At 43.8% G+C, this 26,614-nt stretch overlaps 1 protein-coding gene across 2 annotated transcripts in view; it reads left to right on the plus strand.

Annotated features, from left to right (window-relative positions):
• The window catches only part of AP4M1 (adaptor related protein complex 4 subunit mu 1), a 154,259-nt gene that overhangs the window by 17,365 nt on the left and 110,280 nt on the right, over nt 1-26,614 (plus strand). For both annotated transcript variants that reach the window (XM_078669440.1, XM_078669441.1), the window contains exons 7-12: nt 7,526-7,606; nt 18,301-18,363; nt 18,494-18,560; nt 19,000-19,053; nt 19,461-19,567; nt 19,939-20,030. In XM_078669440.1, coding sequence (XP_078525566.1) covers nt 7,526-7,606; nt 18,301-18,363; nt 18,494-18,560; nt 19,000-19,053; nt 19,461-19,567; nt 19,939-20,030 — 464 coding nt within the window. The remainder of the gene's footprint in view (nt 1-7,525; nt 7,607-18,300; nt 18,364-18,493; nt 18,561-18,999; nt 19,054-19,460; nt 19,568-19,938; nt 20,031-26,614) is intronic.

Below are 26,614 nucleotides of genomic sequence, written 5' to 3' on the forward strand. Positions count from 1 at the left end.
CCCAAAGCAGGTCTCTTATGTCCACATGACTTGTAGAAAGGCATTTGATACAGAGAAACTTAATTTTCAACACTTGTGTTTCAGAGTCATTGGAAAGATGGGGCTATGCTTGGCAAAACAGAAGTACCTTTCAGTGCCCATAGGGCGTTATATACAGACAACAGAAAACGTTTGCGGGGGGGGCGGGGGGGGCTCACAGAAAAAACATACCATACTTTGTGTTCTAGAGGGTCATCTCTAAACTGAAACTACTTTCAGAAACACAAAATGTAGAACCTTTCAGGCTTTGTCTGCATGACCAAAAACTAAAAATTGGAATAAGTGATTCTAGACAAAATGAACTAGTTACTTACCGTCTGTGACACTTCTTCTGGTGCATACTCTACCCGCAGATTCCTCTCTAACATATCACTGAGGTGGCAGATTGGAGCCAGACATTTTCTTAGCAGTGCGTTTGTGCACTGCCATATGACACTGTGTGGCTCTGCGTAGACTTCCTTTTGCCATCAAAGTGACAGAGCTGCATATGAGAACTACCCCTGCACACTGACATCTGTTATCTGCTTTACTCTTTTCCCGCCTTCAGACATGGAGCACAAAACAGTGGTCAATACCAGTGTGCAGATCTCTAATTTAGGACACAGAAGTTCCTGTAGGACCAAAAATCAACATGCCCATTTCGTTGACCTGGCTATCATGGCAGGTCCAACAGGTCTGGATGTGAAGGACAGGAACTCCGCATGTCAGTGCAGTGGAATCAGCCTTGGCCTTCGTGGAATGAGCCCTCAGTCTTTTTGGAGTCTGCTTCTTGGCCGGTGCGTAGCCGATCTCAGTGCAGAGGGCTGTCCACCCTAAAGTCAATTTCTCCACCGCCTTATCTTTTTTTGCTCCCGAGAACTCCATAAAAAGCTGATTGTCCTCCTAATGGTCTTTGGTGTGATCGATACAAAAGCATTAATGCCTTTTTGGGATCCAGTTGACAATCACTCTACCTTTTTTGAGGGTGAGACGGTGCAAAGAACATGGGAAGGATGATGGACAGCCCAACATGAAAAGGAGTCCGGACTTTTTGAAAAGCGGCACTGTGGTCCTAAGCGCTAGTTTATCCAGGAAAAAGCTGGTGTAGAACGGCTGCACCAATAGAGCCTGGAGCTTTCTCACGTGACAAGCTGAAGTGATCGCACTAAGGAATACCATTTAGAGAGTCAGAAAATGCAAAGAGCAGCTGTGCATTGGCACTAAGGGGTTGCACATGAGGAACATCAAGACTATATATAGATCGCACTGTGACATCAGCAATGGTTTGGGAGGAAAGATGTGTGTCAAACCTTTAATAAACTACATCGCAACCTCAAAAAACTCGAAGCAGCGACAAATAACCTTTATTGGTGCTCACTGTCTGACCTTGCTAAGCTAAAGACAAAATGATAGATAAAACACCATACAGTTTGGCTTTCAAGGGTGTGTACTACAGAATCGTGAATGGACTTCGTAGACTGACGCCTGGTAGCAATGACATCCATAACCTCAGGTGGTAGATCGAATGTAGTCAGTTGCTGTCGCACAAACTCCACGCATGAAGGTATAAATTGCTCGAGTTTATGTACAGATCCTCGTCCTGCTTCTGTGATAGAAGATCCTCCTGAAGTGGTAGCCTGATTGGAGAACAGATGCTCAAGCCCAGAAGTTCTGCGTATCACATTATCCTGGCCCAATCTGGAGCAGCTAGGATGACTTGGGACTGTTTGTTCCTGATCATCTTTAGAACCCAGTGCAGGAGAGGAAAAGGTGGAGAGGAAGAGTGGAAAGGCACACAGGAGTCCCTGGCTCTACTTTAGACGTAATGTGTCTCCTAGAGAGAGGGTTCTTGTGCACTCTAAGGTGTAATAGTTTTGACACTGCGCATACTCGATGGTGGTGAAAAGAGCTGGGCAGGTTTCCCCAACTTTCAGATAATTACTGCACCACCTCAGGGGAAGCTCTCATCTTTCTCGTCCCGCTGTCCTCTAAAATCCAGCAGTGACATATCTGTCACCTCTGGGTGTGGAATGGAGAGGGGTCTATGGCTAGTCAAGTTGCAGTTGAGCTCTTGTGAAGTCTCCTCCGAAACCTCAGATCCCACTGCAATCGCAGTTAATGTCTGTGGGACTGCAGGACGGCACATAAAAGTATGCATCATGCAGGTCCAAGACTACCATCTACTCGCCGGGATTCAGGGCAGTCAGAACTTGGGCCAGTGTGAGCATTTTGAATTTGTTCTTCTGCAGGTAGTCATTCAGAGGGGATGGATCTAAAACAGGATGAAGGCCTCCACCCTTCTTCGGAAATAGCAGGAGTAACAAACCTTCCCTATTTTCGAGGCAGACATCCACTCAGTGGCTTCCTACTAGAGCATCGGTATTGCAAACATTTTCCCAGTGTCCAAAAAACTTGTTCTGTGTTGTGACCAGAGGGCGGGCTATGTAAGATGGGTGTAGGGGAAGGGAAGCATGTACATCTGATGGCTGAATTCATAAAGCCACTGCCACGAACCTACGATTGGCTGGCTGGAGAGACCTAACAAGGCCCAGAAGGCACATCTGGGGGTTACAATCCACCCGCTCCATCACCATGTCAGACAGGGCCTGAGTTACCTGTACCCACTAGTGGTGAATGGGCCAGTAAGTCCAGGCCAAGTATAGAAAGTCTGACACATGGTCATGGCAGCTGGGGCAGCTCGCATCTGTTCGCAACCCATATTTATTTAAACTGAGAGGGAGAGTAATACATCTGTTGTAAATATTTAAAGTTAATAATCCTCAAATTACAAATCGATATAAGTTTATTCATCAAGACACAGCAGGATTCCCAGTCAGCCAGTGTTAGTGGGTGTTCCCATAGAGCATTTTATCTATCCAATGCAGCGTTCCTGGTCTCAGATGTCTCATGTTGGGAAGCATTGTAAAGTTTAGTTATACTTTTCTTGCTCTCTATACGGGTTTGGAGGATCTGCAATGATCACAGTGTTGACGGCTCTTGTGGGCATGAGGGTTAAGAGCCCTCAGAACTACTCTTAGTCCGTGATCTATAAACGGCAGAAGTGGAGTATGTCTCCTGTGGCTTAGAAAGTCATCAAGGTAATGAAGGTCCCCTCAGTGTATGCATCACCCATTGTTTGTAGTCCTGCCTCATGCAGTATAGATAGTGTTTTGGGTTCTTGAATGACCAATAGTGCTAGGTGATGTAAAAGCAGCAATGCTGGGGCGTACAATGGGATCTTGCCAACCCACGTGCTAAGCGACTTCCAGGCCTTTGTTGTGCTACAGATAGTGTTTATTTCTATAACTGTGACTTGTGTGCTTGCATTTGGTAGTATAGCCGGAAGGGAGGTGGGAAAGCATTGTCTCTTTCAATCGTTAAATGTGGTAGGTTTCTTTGAGTGCGATTCCAATAATGTGCAAAATGTGCTTGCACACATAAATAATATAGGTAGAGTTCTGGGGCACCAAATTCCCCCTCCCCCCATACGTATATGGTCGAGTGGGCGCATGCCAACTGATTCTGGGTTGCTGTCCGGCCCTTGCGACGGTTATCACACCTTTTTCATAATACAGTATACCAGTGGTTCCCAAACATTTTTAGGACTGCTACTTTTCAGAAAAACTAACTTTTATGACTCTCCTACCATGTAGTAACGCATTGTAATTTACAGAAAGCACATTTTCTTTTGAAATGGTACTAACCTTGCACAGACCTACAGTTTTAGTGATTAAACTATATAGCATACAGCACTTAAATGATAATGTGTAGGAATGGGGTTTCTGTGATTATCATTGTGCATCACCAATTAAAGTGGTTTTATTTGTTTTAATCCTATTGAAATCTCTGTTTCCAGCACTCTCCAGAATAGCAAACAACGGTGTACTTCATTTTTGCTTTCCTAATTGGTATTTACATTTTGTGTGTTGGAAAAAAAGACATCCTAAGATTGCCACATAATTCACTTCAAAAACTCCTCTCACTTTGCAGTTTGAGAAAAAAAAGTAAAAAACAATTACATGTTAAAAAAAAAAAAAGCAGCAACTTATTTTTATATATTTTATTTTAAAACTTTTATAACGCGCTCCATTACCATGGGGTATCCTGGCGCGGTGAGTAGTTCTGCCTCGAACATTTGAGTACGTCTGTTATAGTAGAGCATTAAAAAGATAGGTCTTAGGATCTTTTTTGAAGACAGTGATGGTTGGAGAGGCTCTAAGAGAGAGGGGGAGGGCATTCCAAGCATAAGCTGCCTTGACTGAAATAGATTGGCCTCCCAATCGAGCATATCTATATTTAGGCACAATCAGTTGGCATTGGTTAGCCGATCGCAGGGCGCGATTAGGGATGTAAAATGAAAATCTTCTCCGCAGATACATCGGGCCCTGACCATGTGCAGCTCTAAATGCCAGCACCAGAATTTTAAACAAAATTCGGTGTGGTACCGGGAGCCAGTGCAAGCTACGTAAGTGGCTCCGCACACTCGTCCTCCTAGGGGGCGAGAAAAGCAGGCGTACTGCGGCATTTTGTATCACCTGAAGGCGATGAATCATATACCCAGGCAAGCCGCAAAATAAGGCGTTGGCATAATCGAGCCTAGACAATATCAGGGCTCGGAGAACAGTTTCCTTAGCAGCCCTGGGAAGGAGAGGAAAAAATCTTCTCAGGGTCTGCAAGGTGCCAAAGCAGATACCCGTTAATTTTTTTATGTGATCCGAAAACTTCAGGTCCTGACCGAACCACACCCCGAAGTTCTTAGCTGGGCCCCCCATCACATTAGGACAGGGTAGGTCTGAAGGCCAGATCTCGTCCTTGAAGTAAGCTGGAAAGGAGCCGAAAAACAAGACCTCCGACTTGTCTTCGTTGCACTTAAGCTGGACTTGTGCAAGCCACCGAAAGACTTCCGACAGACAGAGCTGGATGGCTGATGGATCCAACACACCCTTAGGCCAGGTGAAAAGCAGCTGTGTGTCGTCAGCGTATGCCATTATTTTGGCTCCCAGCTGTTCCGCCAGATAGAGTAGGGGGGTCATATAGACGTTGAACAATAAAGGGCTCAACGTAGACCCCTGCGGAACTCCAGTTGTCAGTCTCTTTGGGGCCGAAGAATGAGGGGGCAGCCAGACCTGCTGAGTTCTATCACTCAAAAATGATGAAAGCCAATCAAGGGCCAGCCCTGAGATGCCAATGGCACCCAGTCTTGCGGTAAGCAAGGCGTGGGGCACCGTATCGAAGGCAGCAGAGAGGTCCAATAAAATCAGGACCGCTCTGCCGCCCCCATCCAGGCACTCCCTAACTGCCTCGGAAACCTCAACCAGAGCCGTCTCGGTACTGTAGGCCGCCCTGAAACCCGACTGAGCAGGATGCAGGGCGTGGGAGGATTCGATGAAGCTATCCAGCTGCTTAAAGGCCACCTTCTCACACACCTTAGCTAGAGCTGGCAGTAGTGAGATAGGCCGGTAGCTCGATGGTATTGATGGATCTAGACCAGCCTTTTTTAACAGCGGAAGCAGTTTTGCCTCCTTCCAGCTTCTCGGACTCGAGGCAGTGGAGAGGGAGAGGTTGACAATCTGGGTCACCTCTTGCGCAATGGTATCCACTATCCCTCCCAAAACCCTGGCAGGACAAGGGTCCGAAGGAGATCCGGACTTTAAGGCCGCCAGGATTTGCCGTATGTCAGATTCCGATGCTGGCCGGAAGGCAGCAAACTGAGCCTCAGGACATCGTCTATCAGGTGGTGAAAAGACAGAAGAGGTCACAAAGGCCTTTTGAGCAGCTTCCAGGTCCAGTTGGATTTTTTTTATTTTGTCCGTGAAGTAGCAGGACAGTTCTTCACACCATGGTGCAGAAGAAGGAAGCAAGGATTGGGCGGCGCCAGGGGATAGAAAGTTTTGGACAATCGAGAAGATCTCTTTGCTGTTGTTATCCGCCTTCTCGATTCGGTCCGAATAGTACCTGCTTTTAGCTGCCTTGATCGCGGCATAATAATCCTTTTGTGCAGCCCGTAAGATCTTCTTATCGGCTGGCAGATAAGCATGTCTCCAAACTCTCTCTAGTTTCTTGCAAACCAGCTTCTGTTCTCGCAGGGTATGCGTAAACCATGGTTGAGAGGGTCTTGATCGCAGGCGACGGATGCCTCCCACATTAGTGGAGGCTGCGGAGCCATTCGCAATCCAGAGGTTAAATGCATCGTCCGCCGCTTCCATTTCTGTCGGCGGGTCCGGACGGGTGCAGGAAAGGCACTCAATTAATGATGTCAGATTAATTCGTGGCCTATGTACCAGAGAAGGAGTTTTACACGCGTCCTTATCCAACTGCCAAGTGAACTTAATCAAACAGTGGTCGGACCACAGCACAGGTAAGGGAGGAGACATACTAATGTCAAAGTTGGAGCAAACCAGATCCAAAACATGGCCACCCACATGTGTGGGGGCATCCACCCATTGAGTAAGATGGGCCATGCTAAAAGTCTCACTGAGGCGAGTAGCTACAGTGGAATCCCCTAAGTCCTCGTGAATATTAAAGTCACCCAGTAGGAGGAACCGGGGAAACCGTAGGGCTCGTGGCACAATGACCTCCTCCAGGCTTCCAATAAAATTGCCAATATAACCTGGGGGGCGATAGACTAGCGTGCCGCCTAGGGTAAAGTGCGGAGTGAGCTCCAGACAAAAGTGAAGAAGTTCTGCCTCCACCAACTCATCCAGATGTTCACATGTAAGGGTCCAGTGATCCCGGTAGATCACAGCCACCCCTCCACCTCTTCCCTGTTGGCGATCAACGCGGCAGATCCTAAAGCCACGGGGAATAGCCAGCTCAACTACTGGCGCGCAGGAGTCGGTCATCCAGGTCTCAGTGACAAAGAGCAGATCCAAATAATTTTCTGCTAAAAGGTCAAAGACCTCCGCCGAGTGGCACACCAGTGATCTGGCATTGATTAAACCCGCCTTGTCAGAAGACTTCTCCCTTTGAAGCACTGCAAATGTCACAAGATAAACACAGAATTTAAAGGCATCTTTAGTTATTGCTCAGACTTTCCCGACTCACCAAAAATCTGCTCACGACCGACCCCCGTTTTGGGAAACACTGCATTATACTGTTGTTTGTTGTTTCATTGGATGGCTGAACTTGATTACTTATTAAAATTTTCTGCTGTTTAATGCGATTGTCCTGACCAGTTACCATATGTGTTTACACTTGGGGTTGGTAGTATACATAATTAGTTATGATTTAGAAATAACTCCCAGGGAACTTATCCTCCATACCCAAGTTCCCAGTAGAAGTTGGGTCAGCATTGGTGTTTTCTTTTGTCATTCAGAAGCATAGTATAGCATATAACACGACCACTCACAATCCGGTAATCTGAGTTTGACAGCAGTTTATTTAGTTTTTTTAGTATTGTAAGTGGGTGCACCAACAGAAGGTACTGCACACAATCTATCTTGAAACTGTTATATAGTGCATTATAACAAATGTAATGGTTTCATTGCTTATTCTTGTTTAAATCCAGTTTGGAGCAGAAACCCAGCAGAGCAAAGTTGCACCGGGTACAGCAGCCAGTCGTCCTGTGCTATCTTCTCGACATGAGCAGGTATGTCCTGATGCAGAGACTCGTCTTATAGATAAACAAAGTTAACCTTTCCACAGTAAGCCGGTGATGGTTAGATGACCATCCTGCAAAGATAAACTTAATGTGGTAAATACACATTCATTGTACGACAGGTTTATCCTGGAGGCAAATGTAGCTCACACATTAACAGTAAGTTTGTGAAGATTCAACTGCCCTATTGCAGGCGCTCCCATACTTCCACAGATACATCCCGCCTCAAAACATAGGTCAGTCATCCTGTGCGTAAAGATGAAAATATATGTATGTTACCCTGCAAGTAAACGCCCATTCCTCCCACAGACAGAAGGGAAATGTACTTAATTGAAAGCCCCAGTTTTCAGCAATGTGATGCTATTAACACCCAGTAACCTTTACTTGGAGGGAAATCAAGTGACAGTTTGGACTCCTAACAGTACATACCAGAAGTATCCACTGCATATGACTCCAATGAGAGTAATGTTTCAAGTACCCAGAAGAAAACGTTGTTAAAATCAGACATTCTATTAAACATTAGTTGAAGGGACGTTATTGTTGCATTGTAAAATCTGAAAACCATTGAAATTAATTAGTAATGGTGAGCAGGGCAACCTTAACATGCCCTCCAATGCACTGCTCATGATCTCCGCCATGACTGATGACATCACTAGTGACATCATATTTCACCTCACTAAAGATCTTATTGATTGTATCACTGAGTGTGCAGTTGTTTGCTAAATTCTGCAACATTACTGACACAATCCATATAGTTGCTTGTATGGGGATCATTAAAAAAAAAATCATTGGTCATTATACTTTTTTAAATTGTCCTTATAGGACACTGAGATTTTGGTTTTAATACTGAGTGGTGATGTTCTAATTTTGCTTATTAAATGCATAAATAGAAGTGATGTCATGAAACTTCACTGCGGTTATTTTGACAGCTTCAAGTATGTTTGATCAACTTAACTGATAGCTAGTCTTACAAAATACTAAATGTAACCAAAGTATAGGGCCAAAATGTAGGAGAAGGGGTGTTCACCCTCACCGCCATCTTGAGCGCCTAGTTGTAGCACCTGGTACTTACTTTGCACATTATATCTGGCTACCTCCACTCTCCCAGATAATAGTTGAGAAAAAATATGGGCCTGATTCAATAAAGTAAATTTGCACGTATGACCAAATTTGCCTTTTATACGCCTTGACAGTAACCCACAGAGGGTTTCCTGGCAGGTGTAAATTCATATTCGTAGCATGTGTGTCTGTAGATACACATGCTTTGCATACTTCTGCTAGTGTTGGGCTCGATGCTTGCAACTTGTTTTCTTCCGAAGAAGTCTTTCGAGTCACAAGATCCTGTGACTCCTCCTCTGGTAAATAATGCACATGGTCATCTGCTTCATCTTCAGATTGTTTTTCTCCACCATCGGGCTTGGATGTACTCGTTGAAGCTTGCTCCCAAAGTATCTTATTGAGGCCTATTGATTTAGAGAATCATGCATCGTTGCTGAAGATTCGCAACCGGTGTAAAAATATCGCAGACGAGGCAAGCAACCAACTTGTTGAACACTCGCCACCTTCTACGCTGATCAGAGAATGCTTTGGGAGGGCTTATGGACCAGACTTCATTCAGAAGTTATCCTCGGTGCAACGCCAAATATCCGCACAATGACCAACACAAAGTATGTAACTCGTGCCTCTCCTCCAAACAAAAAGAATAAGTCTGTGCAGAGTTTCAACAGTTTAAGTGTAAAAAGACCGTACTTTACCATCTGAATAAGGTATCGGAAGGGAGGAGATTATCGGCACGGGTAAGGAGGAAAAGGATGAAGGAGCCAAGATGGCAGGTAGTCTGTACTACAGCTCTGAAGACTCATACACTGACACTGGAGGCAGTGACGAGGAAGGCCAACCATCCATCTCCTTCAGCGCTGAACTAGACATCAGACCGACGAAGACGTCGGCAACGAAGACCACACCAAGGGCCGTGTGTGCACAAGTTCCTAAACAAATGGTACGGGTGGAGGAGTGCACTCAGCAATTATGTTCCAATGTTCATCATGCTTAACGGCGTAGCAGGTGTGCTATCTTGGTTCGCACTCCGTCCGAATGTGCTCTGTATATATGTCCCAAAAAAGAGACCCACCAGGTCCCTTAACAAGATGCACAGCCAATTATGTATACAACATTTCAAATATTTGATTGTATTCCATATTTACTCAATTGAAGACCAAAACACACAAAAACTCCCCTCACACATATAGTTCTATCATTGGCAATAAATCCATTAATTAGAGACTCTCACAAACCAAGAACATTTTTACAAAAGAATGTTTAGTTCATTTATCAAGATACATAAATCTTCATACTTTTCTATGCATTTTTCTTCATTTTCATATATAATGCATGAGACATCACAACCATTCAATACAACAAGACATGAGCCCAGCACAATGATATTGTAGGGTACCTATGAGTGAATATACATGTAACCACCCCAACCACCACATAAGGAAAAATCCAACAATAACTAACAATGAGCCAAGCAAAACAAATTATGACAAAATACAATACATAACAAAAACAGACAAGAAAAGAAGCACAGATGCGCATTTAGGAGATCCAATGTATATCAACAAGCTCCTTCTTCAGGGCGCAATTTTTTAATATGTTTTAGAAATAACCATATCCTGGCTGTAAACCCATATTCAAATAGGTACCGGGCTTCTTTGACAATAAAGCATTGGTTTGACATGAATTCCAATACAAGTAGGAATTAGGTGAGCACAGGCAGTGCGTACATCCTCCAATCAGAGTTCATGGGATGAATAGAAAAGTGGTACAAATGGTTTCTTGCAATCAATGACTCATAAATAAATCCTGTGTCTAAAAACTCCACAAGGGCATAGAACAATTCTAATGGACGTGGTAGTATTAGCTAGAACAGCACCCGCGTCCGGCAGTCAGTTAATTAGGCTTGGTACCACAGGTAATACTGTCAACACGAGCACAGTCGAGGTCCTGCCATCCTCAATCCTGTAATACGGGGGTCCAAAGCTGAATACGTGACCTTCAATCTTTGCATTTTCATTCATCAATATTTTCACAAGTGCCTCATGAGGCTTTCTGTTAGCAGCACTACAGGGTTCAAAATTGCTTATGACGCATCCTTATTACTTGATACCCAATGCATTTCAGGATGACTCCCTTCCTCAGGGGTAACTACAATGTAAAATAGTAAAAAAAACACCCATCAGTCCTATCTATTAAGCATGAACATCTCCTCAAACCACACATACTTAATTCCATTGTCCCTTATAATACACAATAACTGATTGTACTTAGAAAAACTGCAAACTACATTACCCAGAATCCCTTATTCATGACACTCACAGACGTCATTTCAAAAAATAAAAATAAATATTAAAAAGTTGTGCATGTTAGCACTCCCAGGTGGAAGACTTGCCAGAGCCATGCCCTAGAGCGTTTCAGCCTACCAACGCAGTCCACACAGATCTTGGAGCTCCACAACCAACTGCTTCTGGTCAACACTGAAACAGGGCTTCTACGCTGAGAAAGTATGTCTCAATCCTCTCAGTGCTGGCAGAAGTCCCTTTGCCACTGGAGTACCAGTCGCCCTGAATCACAGTCACCGGCCAATCCTTCCTGGGTCGATAACTTGGAAACGGCAGGCACAGTCTCTCTCCTTTGCTAGCCACAATGTGCAGCAGGTGCAGTCCAGGTTGGTGCAGCCTCTTTGCTGGTTCCACAGTGCAGTGGGGCAGTCCTTCCGTGGTCTTCATTGAGTCGTGATCTGAGCTCGGGGTGCCAAGGGAACCTTACTTATGCTTGGAAAATGCCTTCAGGGTAGGATGCGTTTGGGAGCCTACAGGCTACCGGGTTCCCTTCCACCTGATGACCACTTCCTGAGAAGTGTTGCATCTAGGCATCCTAGGATGCACCCTTTTGCCCACTTCCAAAGTGGTAGGACCCCTCTCTTGGCATGTGGTGCTCCCTGGCCCAACCCAGAGGTGTGGCTACCTAGTGGGCTACTCGCCCCTAGAAAACTAGTTTGGCAACTGGTTTCACTTCTCCTGTCCCTAGTGCCTGCCTGAACAATGGAGCAGCCCCTCTCCCAAGTGTTACCCAGTTACCCTTCTTAGGCAGCTTCTCCTTTGAAGCTCGCCATTTGGACTAACAGGTGTGGCTTCCTGTAAAAGGGAGGTGACACTCCCTGTTGTATCCTTTCCTGAGAGTCATTAGCACATCTCCCCAGAAGGGTAGAAAGCTGTCTCGAGTGTGCAGCGGGCATGGGCCCAGGGGACTAAAGGCAACAAAGTGGAAAGTTTGCTAAAGTTGCACACTCCAACTTGTTACATTAATTTGGATTTCAGAATCAAGATGGACTTAATGTAACAAGTTATTTTAATACCTTGAATGACCCACTTTGGTCGCACGGTTCCAGAGTTAGCACAACTGAGGGGGTCAGCGCATAACTCTCTACTCGCCACCTGTCTGACCAAGCCTTTCCACAGTAAAAAAACAACAGTTTTGCATTTTTACTATGGGACCATGTAAAATACATGTTCCACCGTGAGATATATTGCACCCTGCCTTAAGACTAGATATGCCTGCAATGGGGTGAATTACACATATACCAGGGGAAGTCTGGTTTTGCCATTATTTTAAATGGCAAAGTTGAGCCAGCAGTTTAAATTATCTTGTAGCCTGAAAGTGGCAGGCTGGGAGTCTCGTTTTACTTGCGTCACACCCAGGGTGGCACAACTAGTGCTGCAATCCCTGGGGGACCCCCTAACCGACATGCCCTGGGTACCACAGGTAAGTTAGCTTAGTCAATTGGGTATGAGCCAATTCAACATACCTGTTTAATGGTAAGGGCACAGGCACTGTGGTCGGGTTAGCAGGCCTCCGTGCACTCTGAATTGAAAAAGCAGCAGCATCAGTCAAAAAAAAAACACCTCGCGTGACGATACAAAAAGAGGCATTTCCTTACAGTTCTTTTTGATGGCGAACACTTGTTTGGTACACAAGTGGACTAATTTTGGGAGAAAGTAAAAAAAAGATTAAGAAACAGCTAGAGCAATGGATGCACTACAAACTGGCACACTGCACTTGTCCTTTTGTAAACAGCATGGTAGAGGAGGCGGTAAATCATTCACCTCAGATCAGAGTCAAAGCTATCAGTGACAACAGCAGGCCTACCATCAATAGGGAAGTAGAGGTTATATCAAAGGTTCATATTGAGCCAGAGGGAAAGGTAGAGGTAATCCAGCCAAGGGTGCCACCACCACTAAGCAGTGACTCCTGCGCCCGACCACACAACACCTGTCAGAGGCAGGCTTCAAGACACATTGGGTGGATATCACATCCAACCATTGAGTGCTTCCATAATACACCAGTTATTCTCTCAAACTCATGTAAATCCCACCAAACATACTTCCACGCTGTCACATCCTCAAACCCCAAAATGTACACCTTCTGAAAGAAGAGATCTAGTTGCTTCTTGCAAAGGAAACCTTCAAGCCAGTTCCAAAGCAATATTAAGGCAGAGTGTATTCTCTCTTCTTCCTAATCCCAAAGAAGGATGGGACTCGAAGGCCTTTATTAGATGTCAGGCCCCTGAACAGTTGCATCTTAGCAAAACATCTTCAAATGGTTACACTACAAGATGTGTTTACACTGTTGCAAGACAGTGAGTTCATGACAGCCCTCGACCTCAAAGATGCAAATGTACAATTTCCTATCCATCCTGCTTACCACAGGAACCTTAGGTTCATGCTAAGTGGACTTTATTATCAGTTCAAAGTTCTACCCTTTGTGGTTTCAATAGCGCCAATGGTATCCACAGAATGTTTGGCAGTAGGAGCCACACATCTGAGAAGTTGGCTTCCCTTACTGAGACGGCTGGCTGATAAAGAGTGCAAACAGGGACACAAGTGTGAACTATACACAAGCCACTATCAACCTGCTCCACTGGATGAGATTCACAATAAATACCCAAATCACACATGGAACCCATCCAAATACAGCCCTCTCTGGGAGTGATTCTCATTATTGTCACAGCCGAGGCCTACCCCGATCCACAGAAGGTTCTGAATTTCCAGAACCAACTTGCTTTTATTCAGTCATATCATTGCCTGCGAGTCAGGACTGTAATGCACCTGCTAGGCATGATGTCCTCTTGCACAGCCTTTGTACCCCAGGTGAGGATACATATGCGCGCCTTACAGTAGTGTCTAGCATCACAAGGGTCACAAGCGGAAGGCAATCTTGAAATCTAGTGTGGATTCAGCCCACGGTACATCATTCCCTACAGTGGTGTAACAGAAACAACCTTCTGAAGGGAAGGGCGTTCATGGACCCAGCTCCTTACATGACAGCATGGGGGGGGAGCACACAGGTTGAAAAAACAGTCCAAGGAATGTGGACTGCTCAACAAAATACACATGACATCAACTTCGTGGAGCTCCTGGCGGTAAAGCTAGTCACTCCTTGGCCACAAGGTGGTCCTCATAAGAACAGCCCATATGACAGCAATGCATTACGTTCAGATGCAAGGAGGCACTCATTAGCCTCAGCTATCCCAGCTAGCACAGATAATATGGAAATGGGCAATACAACATCAGATTACATCCCAGGGTGGACAAAAACTTAGCAGGCCTCTTACGCAGGAAACAGCAACAAGTCGACAAACTCCACCTGCAAGTGCTGTTGCAATATTTCATGCATTGGGAACACCAGACATAGACCTTCGCCACATCAGATAAAGCAAAATGCCAAAACTTCACCTCCAGGTTTCATCACAAGGGAATGCACTATGGATGAACTGGTCCGCCTCCCCAATAATTCTGTGAGTGGTGACAAAACTCAAAGAAACCTCTCTTACCTTAATTTTAATAGCTTTCACATGGGTATGACAACTGTAAGGTAATGGATTCTGCCCTTCCAATCCGCCCAGATTTTTTGCTTTTCGATCACCTGTTTTTCGTCCTTTTTACTGTGGGCAAGCCATATACCTGGTGGCTCAACCACGGTAAATTAACTGCAAGTGTCCACCTTTTAAGTTAAGGCCGTTGTGATGCAGCAAGTGTAAGGGGCACTTGGCTGGTCACACTTGAACACATGTGCATACGTGTGAGAGCTGCACATGCGGAACTCCGGTCATGTGTAGCCAGGTAACTGCATAGGTAGCCTGGCGCAGTGAGGACTTTGCAGGATTGGATATTGACCTAGGGTAGGCCTCATAATGATAGTGTACACTCCTAGAGAAAGTCAGTGCGGTTTGCCGACTTGTCTGCCGTGACACTCCATAATACACCTATGGAGAAGACTGCCTTAGAGTGCAGTTTTGCTTCACATTAGCCTATAGAGACCAGTGACGTATCGTAATGGGGTGGAGCCTGTAAGCCAAACCCAGAGAGTTCCAAGGCGATATCTGTACAACTTGGTGACATCCAGGATTGTCATATTTCTCTGGCTCAGCTCAGGAACAGAGGCCCGACCTTTTGTCATTTCTCTCCAGCAGCAGGAACAAAGGCCTGTGATACCACAGAACAAAGGATTTGACATTTATCCCCCCTCACCTGCGAGGCCCAGAGCGCGTGGGGCTTTGCCTTGCCTGTCTTACCTCACCCCAGCCAGTTTGGAGTCTTGACAGGGGGAAGACCTTTCCAGATGTGGGGGGTACGGCAGGTAGTCCCCCCCCCCACCCCATCACACACAAAGGCTGGCACCAAGTATAAGTACTGGCCATTCAGATCCACTTATCATAATACTGCTGGACCTGTGGAAGATGCAGAGTGAGCCACTGGGACCCAACTAGCTTCAGAGGCCTCCCTGCTGAAACGGGACCTGTCCGAGCCCCGCTCGCCCTTTGCGAGTGAGTACTGATCCCAAAGAGGTGCCTTCCCAGAGCCTAAATACTTGGCTAGCATCAGAGTGTACTCCTCCCAAAGAAAGGGTGACAATACTGAAGTTTGAGCTCCTTGCAACCGCAAACTGGTCCGTTTGCACCAGGATTCTGCAACCCGCGATGACCACCAATGCAAAGCTCAGTTGAAAACTGCTCTTTGTGCCGACAACGAGAGCCCCCGGTGACCGGCAACACAAGACCAGCACTTTGCGCTACCGCATCAACAGCACAGGATGACCATTAACGCGAAGTTACAGTAATGACCGTCAGTGGCACCAGATCGATGACCGTCCGAAACGCTTAGCCTCCCCCTCAGAGCCTCCTTCAGATGAATCATGCTCTACATCCAGCAGGGTATAGTGATGGCGTGCTAAATGTTGGTGCTACATTGGACTCACTGGGTACAGTAAAAGGGAATAGCCTCTAAGACTGTGGATGGTTAAGACTGTGGCGCACAACTGCTACCCAAAGCCATTCTGTGCACTTAGGAAGCTGTTTATTTGAGCAAGATATGTGCAGTGTGTCCTGGAAGATGAAGGGTCAATAGCAGAACCTTTAAGAGCACTGACTGACTGTTAGGACCAGCTGTCAGAGCTCCCTCATCATAGAAAAAGAACAACAAATTAAGCATTGGCATGGGCTCATTTGATATAAATATTCACATTTAGGCACACCCTATCCATATTCACAATGGCCAGCTTAGCCTTTTAGATTCTCCAACGTGCAAAAAAGAAAAACACAGGATTTGTGACCACAGTAGCATTTTTACAATGTAAAACCTTTATAATCCTGAAAAGGCGTTGTAACCGTAACTCCAAATTTATTAATTACAGTGAATAGGAGGAGGAAATACGCCTTGAAAATTAAGTTATAAATGTTTTAGGTATTCAGCGTTCTGCTGATTTTCAGTTGTTCACATTTTGTTGGAAAGACTCCCCTCAACATCAACAGAGCAGAGAGCCTCAGACTCCCTGCATCTGGCTGATGCCTTGGCGGTCCTGGTGGGTCCTATTGACATACTCTGGCAAAGAGGGCTGTCAGGGTTGAGCTAGTCGGGAAGACATAACATGCTAAGATCATGTGGTTATTTTACTGTGGAAAAGGTTCCACATAAAAGGCGATAAACCAGAAATGAAGGTGAATACATTGCAATTACCTGCACTAAACACTATACGATATTGAGTGAATGTTTAAAAAAAAGTGAGAAGGGCACAGTTTTCCCCTCGGATGTGCCAGAGATGAACTCTTTTGTCACATGAGGCAGAAAAAAACGAATGCACCAACTGCCTGTGTAAGGTGTTTCAGGACAGAGGGCACTGTTAGCTACTTTAAATGGCGCAGAGTTCTCTTTATAAAAGTAATTCCGATCTAGACAATTTCTTTTCTTTTTTTTCGATTTTAAAAAACACATTAGAAAAGATTGAATAATTCATCTAATTTTTTTATGTCTCACATTTCGTGATGCAATCTGCATCAACAAATCACATTTATATTCATATATATATATATGAAATTATATACCTTAGGAAGAGCGTTTTTTTATTTTGCTAATAACTTTGGTGCTGTTTGACGCATTAAGATGTTTTTTGTTGGTGTGATTCTTTTCAGCCTTTTTGGAGAAATTAAGGTTCAAAATGTAAAGATATCTGTTGCCGTAGGAGTCCAGCAGGAGAAACCATCGAAATGTGCAATCCAGTTGGTTCGTTGGGACTGTGCAAAATGATAAGTGGCTACAACATGAAGCAATATGTTGCGGCCACTATTTAAAGACACGAGGACTCGGTCTCCGGTTTCTAAAAGAACAGAAAAACATAAAGGGGACAGGTAGGGATACCCTGAGCCTCCTAGCCCAGAGGGACCACACCAGGCAGAAAATACTAGAAGAAAAATTGTTTGGGTTTGTCTTAGTCCTGCGTGTTGTCCCTTTGGGGCTCTTGCAGGAGTTATAACAGAAATTACAAAAAAAATTGGGATGTGTACCTGTGGCCTTTGGCCATGCACAGCGGGTGATTAACAACCAACGGGGGGGGGGGAGGCGTTGGTTGCAAGACCTCGCCGCAACCCGAGTATAGTCTGCAGAAGTATTAGAATAAGATATTCCTTTATGTAAAAAAATATATAAAAATTCACTGAAAAAGAGCTACCCTTTAAAAACAACAAAAACAGGGAAACTCACCAGTTACCTGTAACTGACATAGATATAAATTGCAGCGCTGTAATACACTGCTTATAACCTCACATATTACATCACTGATGAAATCAGAAATCTTTGGAGGTGCAAGTTATATTCTTTGTGTTCGTTTTTTTTTTTTTAGTCATTCGTTCTTAAATTGGTGTGGAGTACTACACGTTGGGAACAAGTTCATTCACTGTTTCATTACAGAGTACATACAGTGAAACATTGAACAGTGTGATGCATTCAAGATCCACTTGCCCATCTGCAGTGATCCATAAACTCACTAGTTCTCAGACATGTCCCACAGATAAATATAGCCAACCATACCACGGCCATCCTGTGAGGATACACCTATCCTCCTATTGGGTAGAAATGCCTTTACCATTTGTAATATTTCATTTTCCTATTCTCGTGTGTCACCATCTCTGCCTCTGGCACTTATTTTTAGGTCTTTTACTGCCACCCACCTCTTCATTAAATTTCCTGTTCCAGAGCAGTAGTTGTTAACACTGACCATTTTGACAGATCTAGAGAATCCAATATAACCCTGTGCTCCAGTATTTAAACCCATGTCACCTGTTTTGGTTTTAGGGCTTCAAAAACGAGATCTTCCTAGATGTGATTGAGCGGCTGACCGTCGTCGTTGGAGCGAATGTAAGTTCTCACCATAGCTGCAGATTGGGTTCAGCTGAATGAGGACAGACTAAGAGATTATCATCCAGACCAAGGCCAATGATAGCTTACCAATTGTGTCAAGCACTTAGTCACCTTTATCTTCTTGTAGGGCTCATTGATGAAGGCGGATATCCACGGAGAGCTTCGTCTGAAGAGCTTTCTTCCACATTGCTCAGGTGAGTAATAAACTAGAAATCTAACTTAGTATTCAGTCTCCGTGCCGTGGCCTTCAATAGTCCGCTTGTCCAGTTTGACCAGTTATAAGGCCATACAGGGCTCGTTAAGTAAACCACACAAGCGGGTGTTCTGTGACATTTGGAGAGCCCAGGACCAGCTTTCTTCAGTAGTCTGGTAGAATGGGCGACCAGCAGTGCTTAATAAATATGTCTGACTGATTGACTGAAAATGTGGTGAATCCCAGAACTAGACTCCGTATGGAGATGTAAAGTCCCTATATCCAATGGTGGCACTGGGAGTGTTACCTGAATTACAGGAATCCTGTACCGCTTTTCCAACGCTGTGTGAAGCTGACCTTAATGCTCCCTGGGCAGAGTCGGGGGTGGTGTCACAATTAATATGCTGCATGCACTAATCTTCTTTCTAACCCTGCTGTAGAGATACGAATTGGCCTGACAGAGGAGTTCTGCGTGGGGAAATCAGAGTTGAGAGGTAAGTGCAGAAGATGTTAAATATTCCTGTCTAAGAAGCAGGTGTCCATCTCCCCTGACAACACTTTTGTAATAGCCCATCATTCATTGTCTCCCACTGCTTCTTAGGAGAACATCTCACTTGGTCTTTGTTAATCCTCTGATAATGTGGGTGGTTCGGTCACTGCCCTGGCTTGGGACCTGAAACCACCTAGATTCTATTCATCTGAGAAAGGATAGTTGTATTGAGGGTGTGGTGTAGTTCTTATGCAGCCTGTGGGGCTTTTTGGTTCATAACAGTAGGCATTACATTTACAATGCAGAAAAGGGTTCCAGAGGATCATTAGTTGTCCTCCCTTGTCTCACTAGGCTGGCTTTGCTGGTCTCTCCTGGGTGCTGTTATGGTTATTTTTCTATTCTCTGTTCAAGGGTATGGGACGGCTGTGCGTGTCGACGAATGCCAATTCCACGAGACTGTAAAACTGGACGAATTTGAGAGCAACCGGATTCTAAAGATTAATCCCACACAGGGAGAGGTAAGGGCTATCAAACAAAGTGTTAAACATTCTCCCTACAATCACATGTAGAGCCCCTTCTAAATATTACCCGCTGCATGAACAGATGAAGGGCATACTGCTGGATCACAAAAGAAAATAAGCTGCTATCACAAAGTCAGGGTCCTAAAATGGAATGTTATGACTGACCCATGTAATTATCCCTAATAATCTAGTGCAGGGTACATAGCAATTGTTTCTCAGAACCTGTTACAGGGATCAAAGTTATGTTTGGGGGCAGTCCTTTGAGTAGAGTTAATAATGAAATGTCCTGGCTCTCACTGCCAGGCTGTAGACAGTGTTGCCCAGACTTTTTAACCTTCCTAACTTCCCTTTCCTCTGCTCTGCTCTAGTTGTCCCTCATGCAGTATCAGATCTCTGATGACATCCCCTCGGCTCTTCCGTTCCATTTGTTCCCTACAGTGGAGCGACACATCAGCAGCAAGTGAGTACCTGTCCTCCTGCACTGCAAGGCTGGGGTTGCACAGGTCAAATCTGTGGGGACCGGGGTTGGTTTGAGGCAGTTCAAAGAGCGATGCCAATCAGGATCGCTGTTACCTGCCAGTTGAACTCAAAAAGACTGTGGTCTGTGCTTAATAATTTACAGCCGGTGTAACTTCCAAAAAGGCCCAGGACTGTAACAAGGCAGCTGGTTTGTTGTAAGGCAGAAGTCGCATGGAGTAAGTGGACTTTGTAGTGGAGTGTAATTTCAGAAGACAACTACATTAGCCTTTGCTATTGGAATAAGGCAAGATTTGAGGGCCCATGCATGTGTGCAGCGTCTCAAGATGATCACTGGATATATTTATAAAGCAAGCTAAAGCATCATTAACCAAACGGAGATCAATAAATGGTATCAAGAGTGCTCCTTTTTAACTCACTTGTCCTCTCTCCTTTTTAACTCACTTGTCCTCTCTCCTTTTTAACTCACTTGTCACACATAGGTCCTGAAGAAAGCCAGATTTAATTCGAGGCCTGGTTGAAACTAGTTGACCACACCGGATGAGGGAGACCACAAGTCTCTCCGACCACGCCCATTAGCCTTGCTTTTAATACTGCCAAGGGCCCACGAATAAATCATCCCTTGGATACTGGGACCCTTAGGACAGTTTTTATATTTCACTCTCAAACACCATCACTGCACATTCACTTAACACTATCCGCTCCGCTGTAAACCGACGTCGCTATCTATAAACCAACACAAGTACCAGTATTGCCTAGCTATTTCAACAAAGGAACAACCAATGATCACTCGAATTACCGAAACAAAACAGTAACTCTCAGGGGTAGTATTTCTCCGGAATTAATCCAATACTATTTAATTATTTTGCATCAAGAAGGAACATATAAATGAGCAATTTTTCATTTTTACACATACAAATTGTTTGAACTCCACATAACATAAGTATAGACAATTTTATCAATCAACCAACTTTCATACAAACATTCATACACGACAAAACATTAATATATATACACACATAAGAAATTTATGGAACTATACACAATTATTTACAATTTTCTGATTTCAAAAAAACATAGCATTGGAAAAAGCAAATGAAATTTTTCAATATTTCAATAATCAAATAGGTATTCCTAATGCTGAATGAGTGGGTCTACGCGTTTCGATAACCCCTTGGTGTGGGGAAATCTCGTCAGGACCAGGAGCCTGTGAATAAAGGACAAAGAACAAATCAACCTATGGAAAACCCTGCCTCCGGCACTGCAGTGAGAGGGAGAGGAGAAACTAATCCTACCTCTTAGGTGCTCGGTTTTTCTTCTGGTGTAACTGTAATAAAAACGAAGCTACTTTTAAATTCTATTCAACAAGTAGTTAAAAACTCTTCAAAAGGTAACTGACTCATACGTGCAATACTCACATATGTTTAACCCATATTGTGGCTTGGCGAGGGTGGTGGAGTGGGGAATCTGTAAGAATAGAGCGTTTTATGAGCGTCCTGAAAATGAACAGGTGGCTCTTGCGTTATTGTAAGGAGCAGTGTTAAAGAACACTTACTTTGTTATGGCGAGTGTGGCAGCCGGACTTTGGTCCCGGTCTGGAAAGCCTGCTTGATGCTTGCAATCGCTGAAACGGAATAAGGGAGAGGCGTATTTCAAACCTGAGTTCTCATGAATTGTGCGCTCCGTTTTTTGCTTCCTATTTGCTCCGTTTTGTTCAATGGTGTTCAAAATTACCTTTAATGCTGGCTTGCACTGGAGTAATCTGGGGTCCACACTACTCGGCGTCCGTCAATCTATGCCGGCAATCTCACCAACTGAGCTCTTCTCGTTCCTCTCGCAACTATGGCTTAAGCCTCACTTCCTGGTTGTGAGGATTCTGGGGGTTGTAGTTTCCATTGACAGTTGTCAAGGAAACGTGATGCACAACGTCCTAGGGTGGAATTGAATCGAACTTCGTGCACCCGACCTCTAGGTCTGGCACGAGGGAGACGGGTCGTGCGTGTAATCCGCACATTGTTGCTTGGGATGGCGTCTTGAGTACTTACAATTGATAAATCTCTGAAAGTTCATTTAAACCATCTGTGGCCGTATTAAATTTCACGATTAGTAGAGCTTCCTGTCGTGATAGCTTCTCTTCGATATCGCCGCCTCTTGCTTCTTTGTCAACCTTAGCGATCACTGTCCATTTCAAATCATCTACTGAATGGCCATATTTGGTCCAATGGTTGACCAATGGCGCCGTCAACACATTCTTCTTGATCCGTGATTTATGTTGAGTGATGCGGCACCTCACCTCTTGGCTTGTTTTTCCAATGTACAATTTTTTACATGGACAAGTAATGCCGTATATAACATACCTCGACTTACAATTTGTGAATTTATCGTGTCTCCAAAATTGTTGTTTGTGTTTAAAGAGGTTACCTTCTTCCGTACTTGCACAACAAATGCATGAGCCGCATTTGTGATGGCCTTGAATCGGAGGGAGTCCTAGCATGGTACCCAGTGTTGGCGTTTTCTTTTTTATGGCTGCTCGGACTAGATGGTTGGCTATACTTTGGTCTTTCTTGAAGGCGAAGAGTGGTTTTTCTTTTAATGTCTCATCAATGTTCTCTACTAGATGCCAATTTTGTAAGATGGCTTTCTTAAATAGATTAGAATTTTGACAAAACGTAGACACACAGACAATCCTGTTAAGGGTTGGTTTTACTTTTTTCACCAAAAGGGTGTCTCGGGGGATCCACCAAACTCTCTTCATAGTTCTTTTTAATAGTTATTTTGGGTATCCTCTTTTTGCCAAGTTATCTGATAAGTTGCTGGCATGAAACATGTATTCCTCTTTAGAATTGCAATTTCTTTTAATTCAGAGATACTGGCCGAACGGGAGGTTTTCTCGCAAATTGCGGGGATGGTTGCTTTTAAAATGTAAGGCCTTGTTTCGATCTGTCGGTTTCTTAAACAGTGTAGTGACCAAACCTTCATCGGTGGGGTACACTTCTACATCGAGAAATGGCATCTTCACTTTCGAGAAGCTCATACTGAATTTTATCTCCTCTGTCCTTGAATTGAGCCATTCATGAAATTTCTTTAGGTCTTCTTCGTTCCCTTTCCAAGTCAGGAAAACGTCGTCGATATATCGACTCCAGCTGGTAATTTGTTCTGAGAATGGGTTCGAATGGTACACGAATTTCTCTTCATATAATGACATAAAGAGTACGGCCATTTCGGGAGCAAATGGACAGCCCATTGCTACTCCGCTTGTCTGGAAGAAGAACTCCCCATTAAAATTGAAGTAGTTCTTCTTCAAAGCCAGTGACGCTAGCTGCATTATAAATTCTGATGGTACTCGCGTGGGTCTAGGTCTTTGGTCTAAATAGTATTGAAGGGCATCTAAACCATCACTCTGGGGGATTTGTGTATACAGTGAACACACATCCATGGTCACTAAGATATCTTTGTTCTGTTCAAAAGGAATTGACGGAAGTTTGTTGATAAAATCCGTCGTGTCACGGAGGAATGATTTTACCTCGGTCATAAAAGGTTTCAAAAAATGGTCTACATACTTTGATACTGATTCAAATACTGACTCGCAACCGGAGATTATTGGTCTTCCGGGTGGGGCGTGTATGTCCTTATGGACTTTGGGTAGGACATAGAACAGGGGTATTCGTGGATTATTACATTTCAGATACTCGAACTCCTTTTTTCCAATAATACCATCTAAAAGGCCTTTCTCCAGAATAGGGTTAAGGAGTTGTTGTAGTTCTGTGGTAGGGTCCTTCTGTACTTTTTTGTAGCACCTTGGGTTATTAAGCTGGCTCATCACTTCTGTTATATATTTGTCAGTATCCCATATGACAATTGAGCCTCCTTTGTCCGCCTGCTTTATTATAACTGTTGTGTCCTTTTTAAGATTTTCCAAGGCACTTCTTTCCGCTTGTGAGATATTGAATTTAGTCCATGTTCTTTTACTTTCCATTTTTGTTATGGCTGATAAGATCGTTTTTTCAAAAGTTAGAATTTCCTTTGCAACTTTATTTCCTGGTGGACAAAATGATGACTTTTTTCTCAATCCCGTCACTTCTATTGGTGGATTAAACATTGTCTGCGAGAAGAAGGATTTTAATTTGATCTTACGGCAGAATTCAAGTGCCTCCATTTTAAGTTTCACAAAGTTGGTATGTCGTGTGGGCACAAAGGAAAGTCCTTTTTCCAAAATACTAATTTCCGCTGGGGTAAGGATTTTATTTGACAAATTGAAGACCGGAGACACTACCAATTCTTGTAGTTCTGCCTCCGAGTCGACATCTCCCATGGTTGGTTGTACCGTGGGCGCGCTCTGTTTTGCGGTTGGCCTCTTCCTAAAAAAGGCGCCGAAGATGGACCTGGCTGTTGTGCTCCTCTTTTATTAGTCCCTCTTCTTTGGTTATCGCTCTCGCCCTCACTGCTGCCTGATGCAGATGAGGTATCAGAGAAGGAAATGAATTTGTTATTAGATCTTCCTTGGTATTCCCCTAGATATTTTCTTGAGTCCGGTCTGGAATAAAAATCTGTTTGTAAGTATGGATAAGTTTTTTCTAAGTTGAAATTCTTTTTATCTTTTTGAAACTGGTTTTCCTTTTGGTTGATAGTATAATCCTTGAACTCTAAGATATCTTTTTCAACCTTTTCCAGTAAAGTTTTTGCATCTGTAATCAATTGATTTTGCTGTATCTCAGTCTCTAAAGTTTTGATTTCCTCAAGTTGTTGTAATGAAAGTCTTTGCGCTGTCTCCACCGTAAGGACCATGAGGTCTCGGCTGCGGTTGGTTGATTGATAAAATTGTCTATACTTATGTTATGTGGAGTTCAAACAATTTGTATGTGTAAAAATGAAAAATTGCTCATTTATATGTTCCTTCTTGATGCAAAATAATTAAATAGTATTGGATTAATTCCGGAGAAATACTACCCCTGAGAGTTACTGTTTTGTTTCGGTAATTCGAGTGATCATTGGTTGTTCCTTTGTTGAAATAGCTAGGCAATACTGGTACTTGTGTTGGTTTATAGATATTGATGGTGAGGCTTGTCCTTATTGCCAGTGAGCCCAGACCCAGTTCTGGTAATTGTACTTTAGCAGAAGGCTTTCTGCGAGGTTGTTTCAGGTCCTTAAGGGAACTTCTGAAATATGGTTTTTTGAAAGTGTAGTGTGTTTTTCAGAATTACGTGTTGTAAGTTTTATGTTGATTTTTTGAGATTGAGTGTCGCACAGTATGTCTGTTGAACAAACATTTGCTTATAGCGAAGAGCATATCAAAAATTTATTGGAAAAGCCGCCCCTGTTCACTTCAGTGACCTTAAGTACATCTGCTAGGAACCAAAACGAGACAGATAAACTCTTAAGGTTAAAGAAAAAACAAATTCGTACAGACCTGCATGGCCACTTCCTCCTCCAGCACTTAAGAGCTGGTACAATACCTGGAGGCCTGCAGATCAAAAATATCCCCGTGATATTCACAGACGACCCACTATACAAAAAAGGATACAGTTTTATCGAAACTAAGTGCAGCCGAGACCTCATGGTCCTTACGGTGGAGACAGCGCAAAGACTTTCATTACAACAACTTGAGGAAATCAAAACTTTAGAGACTGAGATACAGCAAAATCAATTGATTACAGATGCAAAAACTTTACTGGAAAAGGTTGAAAAAGATATCTTAGAGTTCAAGGATTATACTATCAACCAAAAGGAAAACCAGTTTCAAAAAGATAAAAAGAATTTCAACTTAGAAAAAACTTATCCATACTTACAAACAGATTTTTATTCCAGACCGGACTCAAGAAAATATCTAGGGGAATACCAAGGAAGATCCAATAACAAATTCATTTCCTTCTCTGATACCTCATCTGCATCAGGCAGCAGTGAGGGCGAGAGCGATAACCAAAGAAGAGGGACTAATAAAAGAGGAGCACAACAGCCAGGTCCATCTTCGGCGCCTTTTTTAGGAAGAGGCCAACCGCAAAACAGAGCGCGCCCACGGTACAACCAACCATGGGAGATGTCGACTCGGAGGCAGAACTACAAGAATTGGTAGTGTCTCCGGTCTTCAATTTGTCAAATAAAATCCTTACCCCAGCGGAAATTAGTATTTTGGAAAAAGGACTTTCCTTTGTGCCCACACGACATACCAACTTTGTGAAACTTAAAATGGAGGCACTTGAATTCTGCCGTAAGATCAAATTAAAATCCTTCTTCTCGCAGACAATGTTTAATCCACCAATAGAAGTGACGGGATTGAGAAAAAAGTCATCATTTTGTCCACCAGGAAATAAAGTTGCAAAGGAAATTCTAACTTTTGAAAAAACGATCTTATCAGCCATAACAAAAATGGAAAGTAAAAGAACATGGACTAAATTCAATATCTCACAAGCGGAAAGAAGTGCCTTGGAAAATCTTAAAAAGGACACAACAGTTATAATAAAGCAGGCGGACAAAGGAGGCTCAATTGTCATATGGGATACTGACAAATATATAACAGAAGTGATGAGCCAGCTTAATAACCCAAGGTGCTACAAAAAAGTACAGAAGGAC

The sequence above is a fragment of the Lissotriton helveticus genome, chromosome 12 (genome assembly GCF_964261635.1).
Source record: "Lissotriton helveticus chromosome 12, aLisHel1.1, whole genome shotgun sequence".
Taxonomy (NCBI): Eukaryota; Metazoa; Chordata; class Amphibia; order Caudata; family Salamandridae; genus Lissotriton; species Lissotriton helveticus.